The sequence below is a fragment of the Pundamilia nyererei genome, unplaced genomic scaffold, assembly GCF_000239375.1.
Source record: "Pundamilia nyererei isolate P.nyererei 1_Seehausen unplaced genomic scaffold, PunNye1.0 scaffold00005, whole genome shotgun sequence".
Lineage (NCBI taxonomy): Eukaryota > Metazoa > Chordata > Actinopteri > Cichliformes > Cichlidae > Pundamilia > Pundamilia nyererei.
Genome location: NW_005187406.1, coordinates 4,670,733 through 4,685,969, shown reverse-complemented (window position 1 = coordinate 4,685,969; position 15,237 = coordinate 4,670,733). Strand labels below are relative to the sequence as shown.

The 15,237-nt window shown below is 38.1% G+C and overlaps 1 protein-coding gene across 2 annotated transcripts in view; it reads left to right on the top strand.

Moving 5' to 3' along the window:
• The window catches only part of slc39a11 (solute carrier family 39, member 11), a 174,776-nt gene that overhangs the window by 29,096 nt on the left and 130,443 nt on the right, over positions 1 to 15,237 (top strand). For both annotated transcript variants that reach the window (XM_005721849.1, XM_005721848.1), the window contains exon 4: positions 6,335 to 6,493. In XM_005721849.1, coding sequence (XP_005721906.1) covers positions 6,335 to 6,493 — 159 coding nt within the window. The remainder of the gene's footprint in view (positions 1 to 6,334; positions 6,494 to 15,237) is intronic.

Sequence of the window (15,237 nt, the reverse complement as noted above, 5' to 3'; positions counted from 1 at the left end):
TTTTCACAATTCTCCCTTGAACAAAGTGGTCTTGAGCAATAGTTCTCCAGGCTTTCTTAAGGTCCTTTTTCTTTGTACATTGGCTGCCATTTTCAGAGGATTGTTTCTTTTTGTTTGTTTATTAAGCCACTTAACTCTGACCTATGAGTCATGAGTCATAAAAAGGCACCAAACTCAAGGATGAACCAGTGTTACACAGAACTGGAAACTTAGCAAAGAAAAAACACAGTTTGTCTCCATTTATAAAAGATAAAACAGTTTGACAAGCATAACACATTGTTTTTGCTCCAACAAGATGATTCCAAGAAGTGCTATTAGCCAAAAACTTATCATATCCCAGCATGGTGTTCAGTGTGTCATTTGAACAAAATTGAGGAACTCGATAAGTGGAGGTCCAAAGAAGAAGTGCCAGGCCTAAAAACTAGTAGATATATATATGTGAAAGCAGCATCAATGGAAGAGTAGCTGTTAAGAAGGGACCCAAACCAGGAAAGAAGGCTGAGGTATGCAAAAATGCACAAGAGCATTTTTGGCATAAAACATTGCATGCAAACATGGCATAGAACATTATCAGCCATTGATTGGTCACCTCAGAGCATGAACCTCAACATTGTTTAAGCAGTGTGGGATCATCTTGACTGAGTAGACATTCAAAGGCTGCTAACACCCCAAGAAGAGGTTTGAAATGACCTTCAGTAAGCCTGGAGAGCTATTCCTTAAGACTACTTAAAAAAATGTTGAAAAATATTTTTCCAGTGTGTTAGAATTGTACAAATCTTGTTTTACCTTGTGTACACAATTTACTTTGTCCCTTTCTGGCATATTTGTCACACTTTCAGATCATCAAATAGATTTTAATATTAGAGACAGATAACTCGAGTAGATACAAAAAGCCATTTTTAAATGATGATTTAAAATGCTATCTGAACTTGTGAAAAATTATTGTCTGTCTTTATTAGCTCATGAATTAACTAAGTACAGTTTAAAAAAATCAGTTTCACTACTGACAGCCAGGCCTGATTGCTGTCAGACTTATTGATTGAAGAAATCACCTAAACAGTTAAAGACATCATACAGCAGGATGGCAGTAGATAAAAAACTTCACCCCATCTAAAAGTAGTTAGTAATCGATAAGCTCCTGCATGATTTGGACTATGTGATGCTGAAAAGTAATGATCCTGACATTAAACCCCAAACCACTGAGATCTTAGTACTTAATGAAGTACTTGTGATACCATTGGCCTTTAGGCTAGAGTTGCTGTAGTGCACTCTGCACATAAATAGCATAATAACAACGGATCCCATAACCTTCTGCTGTAAACAAAAGAAGGAACAATGATCTTTGTAACTAAACTTTGTAAACTAAAAGCAGTATTGAATCATTTTTTTAGCAACTGAATATGAAAGTTGCATGAACAATAGTATGAACACCATTATGCACGATTTCACAATCAGTGTGTTCTTTTTAAGTGGCTATGTTGAGAAGCTCGTGAAGTGATTTTTAATATGACAATCAAAGAAAATTCATGTTTTTAGAGCATCAGTTAGATACATTACAGCAAACTCAGTTAATGATTACATTGATTATATTCTTTGTTAATTATTTTACCCCTTTCATTAATCAGTACTATTTGTTTGAGAAGTAGAATTTATAAATGTAGCTTGAAATAAAACTATGTATCAACAGAGTAAAAACTTTCATGTCTCTGTGCTAAAAATAGCTATAAGCTATAACTATTATCCACTTAGCTCATCACTCAAAAGAATGTAAGGATATGACAAATAGTCTAAATGTGAAAAAATAAATGAATGCGAGTTAAATGGATAAATGTGAATTTATAAATGTATGTGTGTGTTTTTAATTCAAGTTCTTTGCCACTAAGGTGTAGCTGACTGTAGTTTGTACTTTAAGTGTGGAAATAATTTATAATAGTTAGTAATTCTCTTTATAACACCAGTCATCTTATGCACAAGTTTGTAAATAGGTTGATTGTACATGTCCGTAGTTTGATTTCTTGCCTTTTTCTTCATTTTGTCAAAACTATTCTCAAGTCACTTCCACCTATTTAATATATTATATAGTGGTTGTTAGAGCCCAATCACAATAGGATTTTTAAGACTGATGCTGATATCAGCTGATAGTTCTTTCTTTCAGAACTTATATATAAAGATAGTCCCCTAACGTTTGTTATGAGTACTTAGTTTTTACTTACGCTGTCTAACTCAGATCAGCTAGTTGTGTTTTTGTGTGTTTCAAACACATGTTCTGGAAATTTGTAGAGGGCCTTCTGGTGGACAAACTACACAACATCAACATGGTTGAAGAGTTCTTCCATGTTTTCTTTACTTTTTACATTTTAATTTTTCGCCCATTATAAATGCAGATACTAATACATTTCGAAACAGCTAATATTGGACTATTTGTTAGGCTTCAGTGGATGTAAGATAAATAGTGGTGAACAGAGTTTGAAATGTAATTGGTTGACCGTGCTTGAATTCTCATTCACATAACAAATGCAAAGATTGTGCACCTGAGGCTTGATATCTGTGTGCAGCAAAAGTGTTTCTACTCATTGCACTTTGACTTTGGATTGCTGCTGTAATATTTAGATAGCTCACTGGGCTTAATTTAATTGGCACAAAACTATATAATGTTCTCCAGATTGCAAAATTGCATTCTTTTTACTCAGGGAATGGAAATTGAATGTGATGAGACCTAGTGTTGAAGATGAAAAAAGAAAAATGTCTGGTGTGATTATGGCTTATGCTGCTGGTGCAACTAGGCGTGAGGTCAAGTTGTCAAAATGAGCCAAGCCTCTAAGAAGTTTCCAAGTTAACAGAGGAGCAAACGAAAAGGTCCTACTTTTTGAGTTATCACTAGAACCAGTTGCTTTTGCTTAGCAACCAGATTGCTTAAAACTACCAGTTATAATTGGAAAGCAATTGAAGTGGAACAGCAGAGAAAGGGAGCTTCTTTTGTAATCAGCAATCAGGCTGCTGCTGGTATAATCATACACATTTAAAACCAGTGCCCCCATTAAGTTCAGTGCCGTGGCCCCTGTAATCAGTTTCACTGGCAAAACCCTTCTTCTCATTAAGTTTTTCCAGTTAGAAGAAGAGGAAAAAACTTCAGTCATACATGTGAGTGTATCAAATTGGTCATTCTTCTTCAACCAAGAAGTCAGCCAATCATTTGCATTTTATAGGGTGACTAAAAGAAAATTCTAGCATTACAATAAAAAGTTGCTGAAATGTTGCTGCCTTTTAACATTTTGAGGTCTAAGTCATCACTGGTGTTAAATCCTGATTCTAACCCTTCCCTTAGGGCTTGGATTAGTATGGAGGTCTTTGATAAACATCATCAGGATCCAACATGGCTAAAAACATGGTGTGAGTTTGGAAATGATCAGTTAGATCATGTAAAGAAGGCCTGATTGCATTAATGAATGCTGTAGATCTGCTCTTCTTCTTTTTTAAGGGTTTCTTTGGCTGTTTTTGTAATGAGTGTATTGTACTGTATTACCACTGAAATAACTTTAATTTCATTAAATGCCATATTGTTCAACTGGATTTTTAGTTTGGTTCAATTTCTCACTAGGTTTCTTTCTGGCTTCTTTTTAAACCGTAGACATAATTTTTTACTGTCATGGGCACAAAGAAATGCAATTTATATTCTTTTAAATTGAGCTTTCTTTTTATATCCTCATAACTTTGTTCCCTCTCCATGGTGCTGCTGACTGGGGATTCAGTTTGAAAGCTGCTGCACTCAGAATAAATGGCATTTCTGTCATGAAAGCTTTAAAAGTAAGTGCAGATAGTTTTTGACTGCCAATCTGAAAGTGGCAAGAAATCACATTTAGGCAAATGGATAAAATAACGTGTTTGAGTGTGTCAGACAGGTTATAGTGTAGATGGAAAATAGAATGGGATCTTTTTGATGAGTAAGAAATGATCATTTGTCAGTTTCAGTCACTTGATTGCTGCAAAGCTCGGATAGTTCAACACAAATAAGACAAAACCTTTTATCTCCCAGGATTCTAGTCAACTTTGGCATTGTTATAAAAACCTGACAATGCTTGATAAGCACCTCTACATAACTTCAACAGGGGTCTCCAAGACAAAAAAAGTGCTTCGGCAACTTTTCAGTGATGCACAATAGAAGCTGAATATGTGTTGTGTACACACACATTAAGCTTGAAAAGCTGCACTGCTGTGTGCTGCTCTCTCTGTCTGGACTTTGACAGCTTATACAAACAGACTAAGGTACTGAATACTGGACAATTACACACAGTGACAATGGCAGCACACATATCCACACATGCACCAATAAAACTTGGGGAACTTCAAAAGAATTTAATTGCAGTTTTAAGTGCTGTTAACATTGATGTTCACTGTTAATTATTATGCACCATTTGTTACTGAAGATCTTCAGACTGGAGTGATGTGTCTTGATGTTATGAATGATCAGAGAAATGCTTCAAATAGGCAATTCAGGTGACCTGAAAGAATTTGAAAAGATCAGTGTCGCTGCCAACAGAGTTTCATCTGCCATGCTGCGGCAGAAAAGAAGCAATAAAATGAAACCAACTAAAAAATCTCCATAAGATAAATCTGATATTAATAAATGATAGCCTCTATAGGTCACACTGTTTTGGATTTTATAAAACAGCTCTTGGGATTGAAGATTTTTAATGGAAAAATTTTGATTGATAGTTTTGTTTTATAACTTTCTTTCTGCCAAGTTTACATTTATGTCTTGATTGGCTTACATGGACAGCTTTACAGTACTGTGCAAAAGTCCTGTCATCCATTATTTCTTTAAAATGGAAAATTGGTGCATTGATTTATTAAAAACATACAAACATGATACAGGTTGTGGGAAACGAGCATTTGTACAATTCTGGTGAGTTGAAAGTCAATATTTGGCATCATCATCTTTATTTAGCACAGCCTGAACTGTCTTGGGCAAGCTTTCTTTTAATTTCTTTACGCAGTATTCAGGAATAGCTCTCCAGACTTCTTGAAGGATGTTGGCTGTCTTTTGTGCCATTCTCTGTCAAGATGAGCTTACACTGCTTCAATAATGCTGAGGTTGTGGCTCTGGGGGCATTGCTCTATGACTGAAAGTGTTCCATTATGTGTGTTTTTCTAAAAAAAAATGTTATCTAGGTATGGTTTTATCAGTTGGTGTATTAGCGTTGTATGAGTGATGAAAATCTGAGAGTACTCTTCTGTGTTGATATGCCGATTAATTTTAACACTGTCTGAAATGCAGCTCCAAACTCTGATAGAACTTCACTGTGTTTTACAGATAGCTGTAGACACTCACTGTTGTACCCATTACATATTGACAATGATTTGAACCAAAAATGTCAAATTTAGAGTCATCACTCATAACACCTGTTGCCACCGCTTTTTCACCCCAGTCTTCATGTTTGGCATACCTCAGTCTTTTCTCCCCATTTCTCTTTCTTAAGAATGCTTCTTGGAAGTCACCCTTCCACTCACAGCATTTCTGATAAGGCTTCAATGAACAGTAGATGGATCAACTGTGTTTCCTTTTTGACATTTGTTGCTTAAATATGCAGAGTTTTTGATAAGTAGTTCTTTTTGCCTGTCATCCTATGTTTAACATATTGTAACAATTTAACAGTTGGTTATTTGCTAAATCGTCAGTTACAAATATACACAACACTAGTTCATCCCTTGAGTTGAGTGCAAGGATTTACTGTTGCAAGGACTGGACTGAAAATGAGTGAAAAAGCAGCCAAAATCCAAAGAACTTTGAAAGCACTTCTGAACACCTGAAGAACTATCACTTAAGACCACTAAAAAAAAAAAAAGCTTACAATAACGTTTGGCTCCTGTGAAAAACCTTAAGAAAAAAGTCCAGACCTCAACATTAGTGAAGCAGTGTAGGATCATCTTGACAGAGAATGGGACCAAAGACAGTCAGCATCCAACAGAGCTTTGAAAGTCCTTCAAGAAGCCTGGAGAACTATTCCTGAAGACTACTTCAGGAAATGACAGGAAAACTTGCCTCGGAGTGTTCAGGCTGTGTTGAAGGATTGAATTGCCCTATATAATTTATTTCCATGGATTTCCACGTAGTATATGTTTATCATTTCATAATTTCCATTTTCCTAACAAAATATAAAGAATTGAGGGGTGACTCATGACTTTACAGCACTATAGGGCATCCTCCATCCTTTTCCTTTTCCCTCTAACCTGACAGCATTTTTGGACTGAAACCAAAAGTACACAAAAATCCAAGCTTCATATTCTTCTTCTTTTTTTAATTTTCCCCTTTGCCCTCTTTTTCTGTGTATTTCAGGTAATGCTGGCTGCTTCCTATTGGTCACTGCTGGCCCCAGCCATCGACATGGCGGAGGATTCTGGGAAGTACGGCTCATTTGCTTTCGTGCCTGTGGCTGTAGGATTTACACTGGGGGCTGCGTTTGTTTACTTCGCTGACCTTGCCATGCCCTTCCTGGTAGGAACTCTGACACATACAGTATTCTATGTTTCCTGGAGAGCACAAAAAATACTCTTGTGGTGATGTGAATGTAGCAGGTGCTGATCAATTCTTAATGTCTGCTTATATGTATTCACGGTCACTTTTCAAAGACTTATCACCACGCATGGGAGCAAGCTATTGATAATTCATGAGGGAAAGAAGAAGAAATGGAGGACATACTGTGGTGTGAATGTGAAGAATTGAGTTCCATGCAGAAATAAACAGAAATACCCACTTAACCTACATAGGGCATATCTGAATTTGAAACCTTGAGGAGTAGGTCAGTGAAGTTAATACAGATTAAATTTCTACAAGGGGCATAGAGTAGCATGGCAGTTTTCTTATAATTAAAGTATTGAAATTTAGTACATGCATACAGATATTCTATGATACAATAGCAGAGAACAGAGCTTTCTACTCACGAAAAAGTTGAATCTTGGCACAGATTTGCCACCCATATTCCTTTGAGAGGTCTGCAGAAATGCCTAATGTTACCTGAGGCGACACATACTTGTTAAAAGGACCAAGATTGTGTTTTGTTCCACTTTGCCTGCACTGGTCTTTTGTGTGGTTTAGATAATAGCATAATTGCTGCTGAGAGCAACTGCTGGTTGAAGAATAGAAAACATGACAGAGAAAATGAGTTTGGGCCAAAGCTAGTAGAATGCATCTCGGAGGATTAATCAATATAAAGTTCTTTGTTGCCTGCTTGGGAACTTTTGTAGATGATAGCTTTTGAAATACTTCACTGTTTGCATATTGATACACTTTTTTTTGCCAAAGGCCAGCACACCTGTAAGCCTGATAGACCCAAGAAAAGAGCTTGGGTAACGTAACCATGAAAAACAAATCAAAGCAATGTCATGGAACTGGTTCCATTAATGGAGACATTACCCTCACAACTATTACAGTTTCTTTCAGACTATGTTATTTGCATGCTTTTTTCCATAGACAATCAGATTATAAGCTTATTTTTTCTCTTTTTTTTCTACTTCTTTCAATGGTATATAAATGACTGACACCTCAGTCAAAACAAACTTTAAGCTAACTTTTTAGCTCACTTTTAGGCTTAATAAAACTCTAAATGGGTAAATATAGAAATGGGTGATTTTAAAATGGGAGCTTAAATCATTTTTGGAGCTAGCGTCAAGTTGTCATTAAAGGAATTGGATTTTTTGGAGCTTTCAATACTGGGAGTGCACTGAGCATAGATAGAGGAGGTAGATAAAGAAGAGATGCACACCAATCAGCCACAACATTAAACCACTGACCTGTGAAGTGAATGATATTGATCATCTCGTTAAAAGCCAGTGTTCTGCTTGACAGCTTCGGGTTCTGGCATTCAAGTGATTATCGCTTTGACATGTACAGCCCACCTAAACATTGGCAGAGCAAGCACTATCCCGCGTTGGATCGACTCCCCCAGATGGCAGTGGCCCCACCCGCGGCAGATCCCATCATGCTTAAAACTGCTGGAGAACAACTCGAGAAACATGGCAAAGGTGTTGACCCAGCCTAATAACTGCCCAGATTGCAGCTTGAATGAGTGTCAGCAAGACATTTGGAAACAGACTTGATCCACTTGGCTATTGTCTTTATGCTTTAGTCTTCGTCCCAAGAAGAATAGATTCACAGAATAAGTTAGATTCACACGAGTGCGATGTTTAGGACAGGAAAAGGTGTTCAAATAACTTCAGTCCAACAGATTTATAATGATGGAAAGCTTAATTCTGTAGCTGGTTTGTCATTTATTACTTTGTCAACTCAGCCTGTTTCTCATCTTTCTTTAAAAGAAACAGAGAGAATATGAATATGTGTAAAACATTGACAGAGATCTGCAAACCTCTACAAATTACAACAAAGCTGATCTGTACAGCTGGACTTTTATTAGCGATCCTTTAACCCTTTCCAAAAACGCCCATGTCTTGTTAATGCAGATTTTTGCAATCTCAAATGATACAAAAAACAGGTCTGAGCCTTCAGACATGCGCCAGCACAGGAATGTGGAGTGACAGTAGTGGAGTGGGGAGATGTGGGATGCGGCCACAACAGTCAGAGCAGCAGAGAACAGCTGTTGCCTTAAGCTCCTGCAGTCACACCAGGACAGAAGCAATCACTTGAATTACATATGAAGGAGTGCATAACGTTGCTGTCATGCACACTCATATAAGATGACACGCACTCGCATAAACACAGCGTACACACATATCCCCGTGAGGATGACGAACAGTGAAAGCGAGGGTGATGAAAAGCATGCGTTCAAAGATTTGGTTGTGCGTCTTTGATCAAATCTACGATGCACATTTGAAAATGTAGAAAACACACAAGGGTTGTATTTTTAGGGTTTGATATTAAGACCATCAGTTAAGTTCAGATTTCATAACCTTCATTCAGTTATCAGCAGAGTTGTGTCATTGTGCAGGATAAAGCTTGACTGTTGTTGCGTGGCATATTTGAACCTCATAATCCAATATTAAAACCTGGCAACTTGATGTGAGGGAAAGGTAATGAAGTTAGGGACCGTCTCAATACTAAGAAATCAGGGAAGAGTAATAGGCTGTATATAAATGATAGACATAGCCTCTGGGTTGGAAAATGGAAGCCACTGTGGAAGCACCTTAAAAGGCTTCAAACCTTCATTCTGTCAAACGCTGGATTGTATAAACGTCTACTGCAAAACAACCCAAAGCTCCCTTGATCTATGGCATCAGTATGTTTTCCTGATGGGTTTTTGTTCTTAAGAGATAGCATACCTTGTGAATGAAAGGCCAATACTATTCTTCGTTTTCTAAGGGAGATCCACCCTCCAGTTTATGCAAAACCACCGGGCTTCACGAGAGGATTGTGGCCAATTGGTGATGTCAGCCATCTTTCAGATACAGCCTGCAGAATAAATGAGGGACATTAGAGAACAGTTTTTCTAATTTTCTTGTTTGTGCAAAAAAAGAAAAAATGCAAATGGTCACGACAGGACAGTAGTATAACAGGGTAGAATAAAAAGGGTGTTTACTTTGAAAATTGAGCAGTTAAATGGCAGATATGACTGGACTTCCTGTTCTCCTCACCTGCTGTGTGCAGACTGACACATTGTCCCATTACTGCTACTGCAACTCCTTTTATTTTAGGATCATTTAACGATGGTGAACGCTCCCATCGTAAATCAAATGAGATAAATGTTTCTCCTCCTGGAGGAAAAAAAATCATTTCTATAAGACCAGGACAAAAAGCAATCTACTGCTTGGGAGAAGAGAGAAAAAAGAAACACCTAATGTTATCATTTACTGCCTGTCTTTCACTCCATCACTTCACCTCTTCGCATTTCAGCAGGGGCTAATTGGGCTGCTGACCTTCCTTTCCGTAAGCCACCCATGCAGCAGTTTAATACCTGTACTCCACTGGTAGTCTTAGTAATAGGGCAGGAGATAGCAAGTACAGCAATGGGCAAACAAAAACATTTCTCAGAGCTTCAGCAGGGACATGTTTGTGAAAAGAGTTCAGAGCTGTAAAGACTTTTTAATCTATTGTATTCTCAACACACCATAACACACAGAGTACATTGTAAACTGTAGATAGCTATCAACTAGACAACTCTTTTATGCGCTTGGAAACAACATGAAATACATCCTGGTGTTCGCCCAAGAACACTTTCATAATCTGGTCCTATTTCCTGCTGTAAGACTTATGATACATATGTGTTCTGAGGTGGGCTCATCAAACTCTTGACAACTTTACAAACCTGCTTGTGGAAATGCAAATCCCAGAGATTTGTTAAAGCTTAAGCTTAATTTAACACTTCCTAATTACCATGTAAGACGACCTGCTGTGCTCGATTTGTGGGCGAGTTTTCTCTACAAACGTGGTCCCTAATTTCACATCATTAAATCCAGGAAATTAGCAGGTGGATACACAGCGTCCCTACCAGTGTTAGTATGAGCGTCAAGGGACCCAAAATAGATAGAAAATGGTTAGTCATAGAACTATAAATACAAAAAAAAACCCTTTTGCTAAAGCAAAGTGCTAGATAATTAGGTGGTGGGCATTCAAAAATCAGACACGGTGAGTGTTATTTCACATTTGAGTGGAATGGAAGACGGTGTTGAACAGCAGCTGTGATGCTGCCTGTTCTTTTTTAACTTCAGGTTTTTTTGTCAAATCTGGTCTATCGGAAAACAGATTAAATAAAAAACTTGAGTGTTGAAACCTTCAGTAAGATCTGGGGGATCATGAATGCAGTGGTTGAGTGGTTGTTTTGGATTAACTTGTCCTCTTAGATGGTGGGGCACTGATAACAAATGGAAAGTTCTTCAGCGTGATCACCCGTGATCAACGTTTGATGAAACGTCTTGATGCTGATGGGACTTGTTTTCCAGAATCCCATTCACAGGGCATGAAGGGTCAACGAGTGGTTTGATGAGTATGAAAATGATGTAACCCATATGCCCTGGCCTTTACACTCATTAGATTGATAGTGGACAGTTGACAGCAACTTTCCCTTTCAATAAATGAGGGAATGTTTTTTGGAAGAATGTTTTCATTGAATCCTTTTTTAAAACTAGAATTTTAAACTATTGAGATTAATAGTCTCTTTTGTGAGTGTCCTTCACCCAGATGGGAAGCAGTATGTAGTGTCATATTAGATGTCATTAACCCTCATAAGACTGGCAACCTGCCCAGGATGTACCCTGGCTTGTACCCTATTGTAGCTGAGAAAGGCTCCAACCCTACGTAACCCTGATAAGAATAAGTGAAAGAGGATGGATGATGGAGAAGAAACTGTAGCTGCCAGAGAAAAGAGCATGCAGGTTCAAACCTAGAATAGTGCAAGTGAACGTTCATACTGCTTCTTTGCCTTGCTAATTGTGTTTGATAGTCTTAAGTGGTGAGGCATTGAGTTGGCAGCATGTGGTGGTCCAGTACCCTAAAACATGTTTTTGAGTCTGTCAAACTGAATTTTGTGAAGAGTATTGGTGTAAACTGCCCCGCATGCCTGGACTGTTATGTCTTTTCAAGTAAAGGTTTGGAGTTTCAGTCTGCAAGTGTTTAAAGCAATGTTTTTAGCAGTTTCTAGTAGTTAGCTCGACCATCTGTCTTGCTGTTCCTGTTGTTCAATCTTACTGTAAAATGGACAGACTGCAGGATCTTTGAATGTCTTGGCAGTCATTTGTCTTCTGTTGATCTCAGCATACATAGAACCACAAGTGGACTTTTATTACATATCCTTTTTGACTTTTGACAAAATGTAGAAATCAATCAGATTTTCAGTCATTTAAAAGCGATGCAAAGAGCCCCCAAGGATCAATGACTCAGCATGACTCCTCTGATATGCTGTGTAGTCAATGGCTTCAAAAGATGACTAAGAGAGAGGCAAAGAAAACTGCCTTGTATCAAATTTATATTTTAGTGTCATTTATACTATGTGATAGCCAAACGTTTCCTACATCCAGTGTGGGAAATGATATTTGTGACAGGTAAATTACCGCCAGACTCTTAAGTGTTTTCCAGCTCACTGATTTGCTTCTCTGTCTAGATTTCATAAGTGTTCTTTCCAGCCGCAGCAGACAAGTGAAGAGCTCCATAAAAGCCAGTATATCCAAGAACCCATAGTAAGTCCGTGTTGTATGTATCACCTGTTTGTGGTGCTCAGTAAGAGAGTAGGTCTGTTAATGTAGGTTTGCAATTCACACACAAAATAGTTTGTGATTTAGATATGTCTGTGAAGGTTTCACCTCTCATCCGAGAGAGGTGAAACATCTTCAAGCAACTTAAAGAAGTCCAGATGCTTTTCTTTGCAAGCTCCTTTGACTACGATGACCTGGATGACTGAGAACCTTCACAGACTTTTTGACTTTTGTTTTCTTAAAAGGTTACATTCGTCATTTTATTCTTCATGGGCATTTTTATTTCTTATTCTCCAGTTTCGTAGTTTCTCCTCATCTCCCTGAAGCTCTCCTTCATTTTCATTTTATCACATATTCGCACTGCTAGTTCAGCCCCCCTCCAACGACTGGCACCATGGTGACAGTAGTGGAAATGTTGGGCAATAGTAATAGCTTGCAGGAAATCAACTAGGAACCTGTGGGGGGCTATCCGTGTTTGGACAGCTGCTGCTGGCCTGACTTTTACTGGCTCTTCAACAAACACGGAAGCTGAATAAGAAGAACAACTGGGAAAGGGTAAGATGGACACAGAGGGGGGGTTTGGGCTGACAGGGAGAGAACGATGACGGTGATAAGGTACGAGATGGGAACAGGGTGACGATGACACAGAAAAGAAGTGATGTTGGCAGACAGCAGGAAGGACCTCACAGAGCCTTTCAGCTTGGTGATAAAACCAAATGACCAAGACAGCGTGAATCTGTTCCAGTAAGACATTTTTCTTCGCATGCGTCTTTGCTTTACACCTCTTCAACTAAAGGAATATGAAGGGCATGAATAATAACTGAGTTTCTTAGAATACATTGTTTTCAGAAGCATGTAATGCAGGTTCAGTGTTTATTCATAAACCCTCTGTGGGTGGATTGTTTTTGTTCCGTCAAAAAAGCATGAGCTGGAATAATGAAAGCCATAAACCTCCACACCTGCCAAGTAATTGCTGAGTAATTAGTATTAGATTAAAAGAGATGGTATTATTGTTGCAGATGTCCTGAAGACACCACATCTGCTTTCATTATTTACTGATTTATTTGACATTAAATTTCTTTCTCAGCCCGGACAATCACTGCTACAAGCACAATGCACCAGGTTAAGTGTGTCTGAGCAATGAGTGCAAACCAAAGAGCAACCGGGTCCGCCAGCTTCCTCCCACAGTAGAAAAAAAATCAGTTTTCAGTTAACTGGTGTTTCTAAACTGGATTTACTTGAATGTGAATGCAGGGAGGATGAAATAAATGTATGTGAAATGGTGAAGGTGACTTGTAGTCTAGGAATAAGTCTATCCTATTCCATGTTTTGATTAGGGATTATATACAGCTTTCATTATTCCATCCTTCCAACCATCCCTTGTGAAATAAGAATGCGGAATTGTTTTCTATTCTTTGTAGTAGCAATGACGCAAAATAATGAATACGGCAATGTATCATCCCATTATCCCTTTAGATACCTTATCAATACTCTGGTGGTACTGTTCTTGGTTGTGGTGCCAATTATGAAATACATGAGGACAACTGGAAGTTTATTAATTTGTTGTGAAGAACGAACTCACAAAGGGAAAATGACAGAAAGCTAATCACAGGGCTAATTAGGTGAACTGGCACATTATTAAATTTGAAAAACAATGATATTATGTAACCACGGTGATAAAGCACTACATTACTGTGCAAATATTTATATATTTTTCTAGGAAGCTGGGAAATGTGTGCATCAATTTATTGAAACATGTGCAAACGTACATGGGAATGCAGTATCTAAGGCACAAACAGTTCTGTCGAGCTTGAAAGTCTATATTTGGTCACTATGATCCCACAATGCTTCAGTAATGTTGAGGTCCGGGCTCTGGGGAGGCCAGTCCTTGACCAATAGTGTTCTCCTGTGTGTTTTTCTGTCCAGATATGGTTTTACTGCATTGTCTGTGTGTTTAGGATCATTGTCATGTTGATGCCAATCAGACTCTTTCCAGATGGTATTGCATGGTGGATCAGATCCCTGAGATCCCCAACAGCACCGGCTGACACACTGCACACCATGCAGAGATAGGCCAGGTTTTTTGTGTTTGTAATAACTGTTAGTGAATCACATTCTTGTTGCAAAAATATGATTTTATGCCAGGAAAACTGTGTCGTCTTTTGTATTTTTCACAAATTCATCTGAAGAAATGGGAACAATGATATGTTGTTGTGACAGGCTGCTAGCAACACAAAACTGTCTAATGATACAATTTAAAATTGGTTCTTTGCTAAATTGTCTGTGTAGACACAACACTGGTTCACCCCTTGAGTTAGGTGCCTTTTTATGCTTTAATGATTCATAGTGAGTCAGTGTTAATGGACTTAAGAAACAAACAATCAAAAGCCATTCCTCTGCAAATGATCAGGTCCAATAACAGTTGCAAGAAAGCCTAGCTCCTTGAAGGAAACATGTAAAGAAATGAGGTGTGGTTCAAGACTCTTTCACTTTATTGTCTCTGTTTTTTGGGGGGTTATGTCCTCTATTTGAGTCACTCCAATATCATGACGTGTTTATGATTGTCTTGTGGTGGACTGAGTATCACTATCATGGTAATCGTACTGTGATAATATAACAGTGTTTTACTCTGTGGCCACATTATTTTGATCCAAAGGGTTCATCTCAGTAACATCACCTTACCTTGCACTATTTTTCATGGAAGTCTGACTTTGCTGTGTCGTGTCTAAAATTCTTCCACTTTTTCTCGACTCTGTGTATGGGCCTTGCTCTTCTGCCCTCAGTCTGAAACTAATGTATAGAAACTGACCTGACCTTATGTCAGTAAGAACCTATGATTACAAATCACCTGTTTTTGCTTTCTTCTGAGTTTTATTAGTAGTTGGATAAACACAGAAATGGAAGTCTTGAATTCAGTTCTACTAAAGCTCTTGTCAGTTTTTGTCCATCTTTTGTCCTTTGGTTGAAGACTAAGAGAGAAGAAATGTTATGGGAGCAAGTCATTGCAGGATTACATGGTTTTAGAAAGCAGTGGCACTTGACCTTGAAAGAATTGATGGAGTTTAAGGCAGGATCAAGAGAGCAAGAGTAATAAGAAAAGGA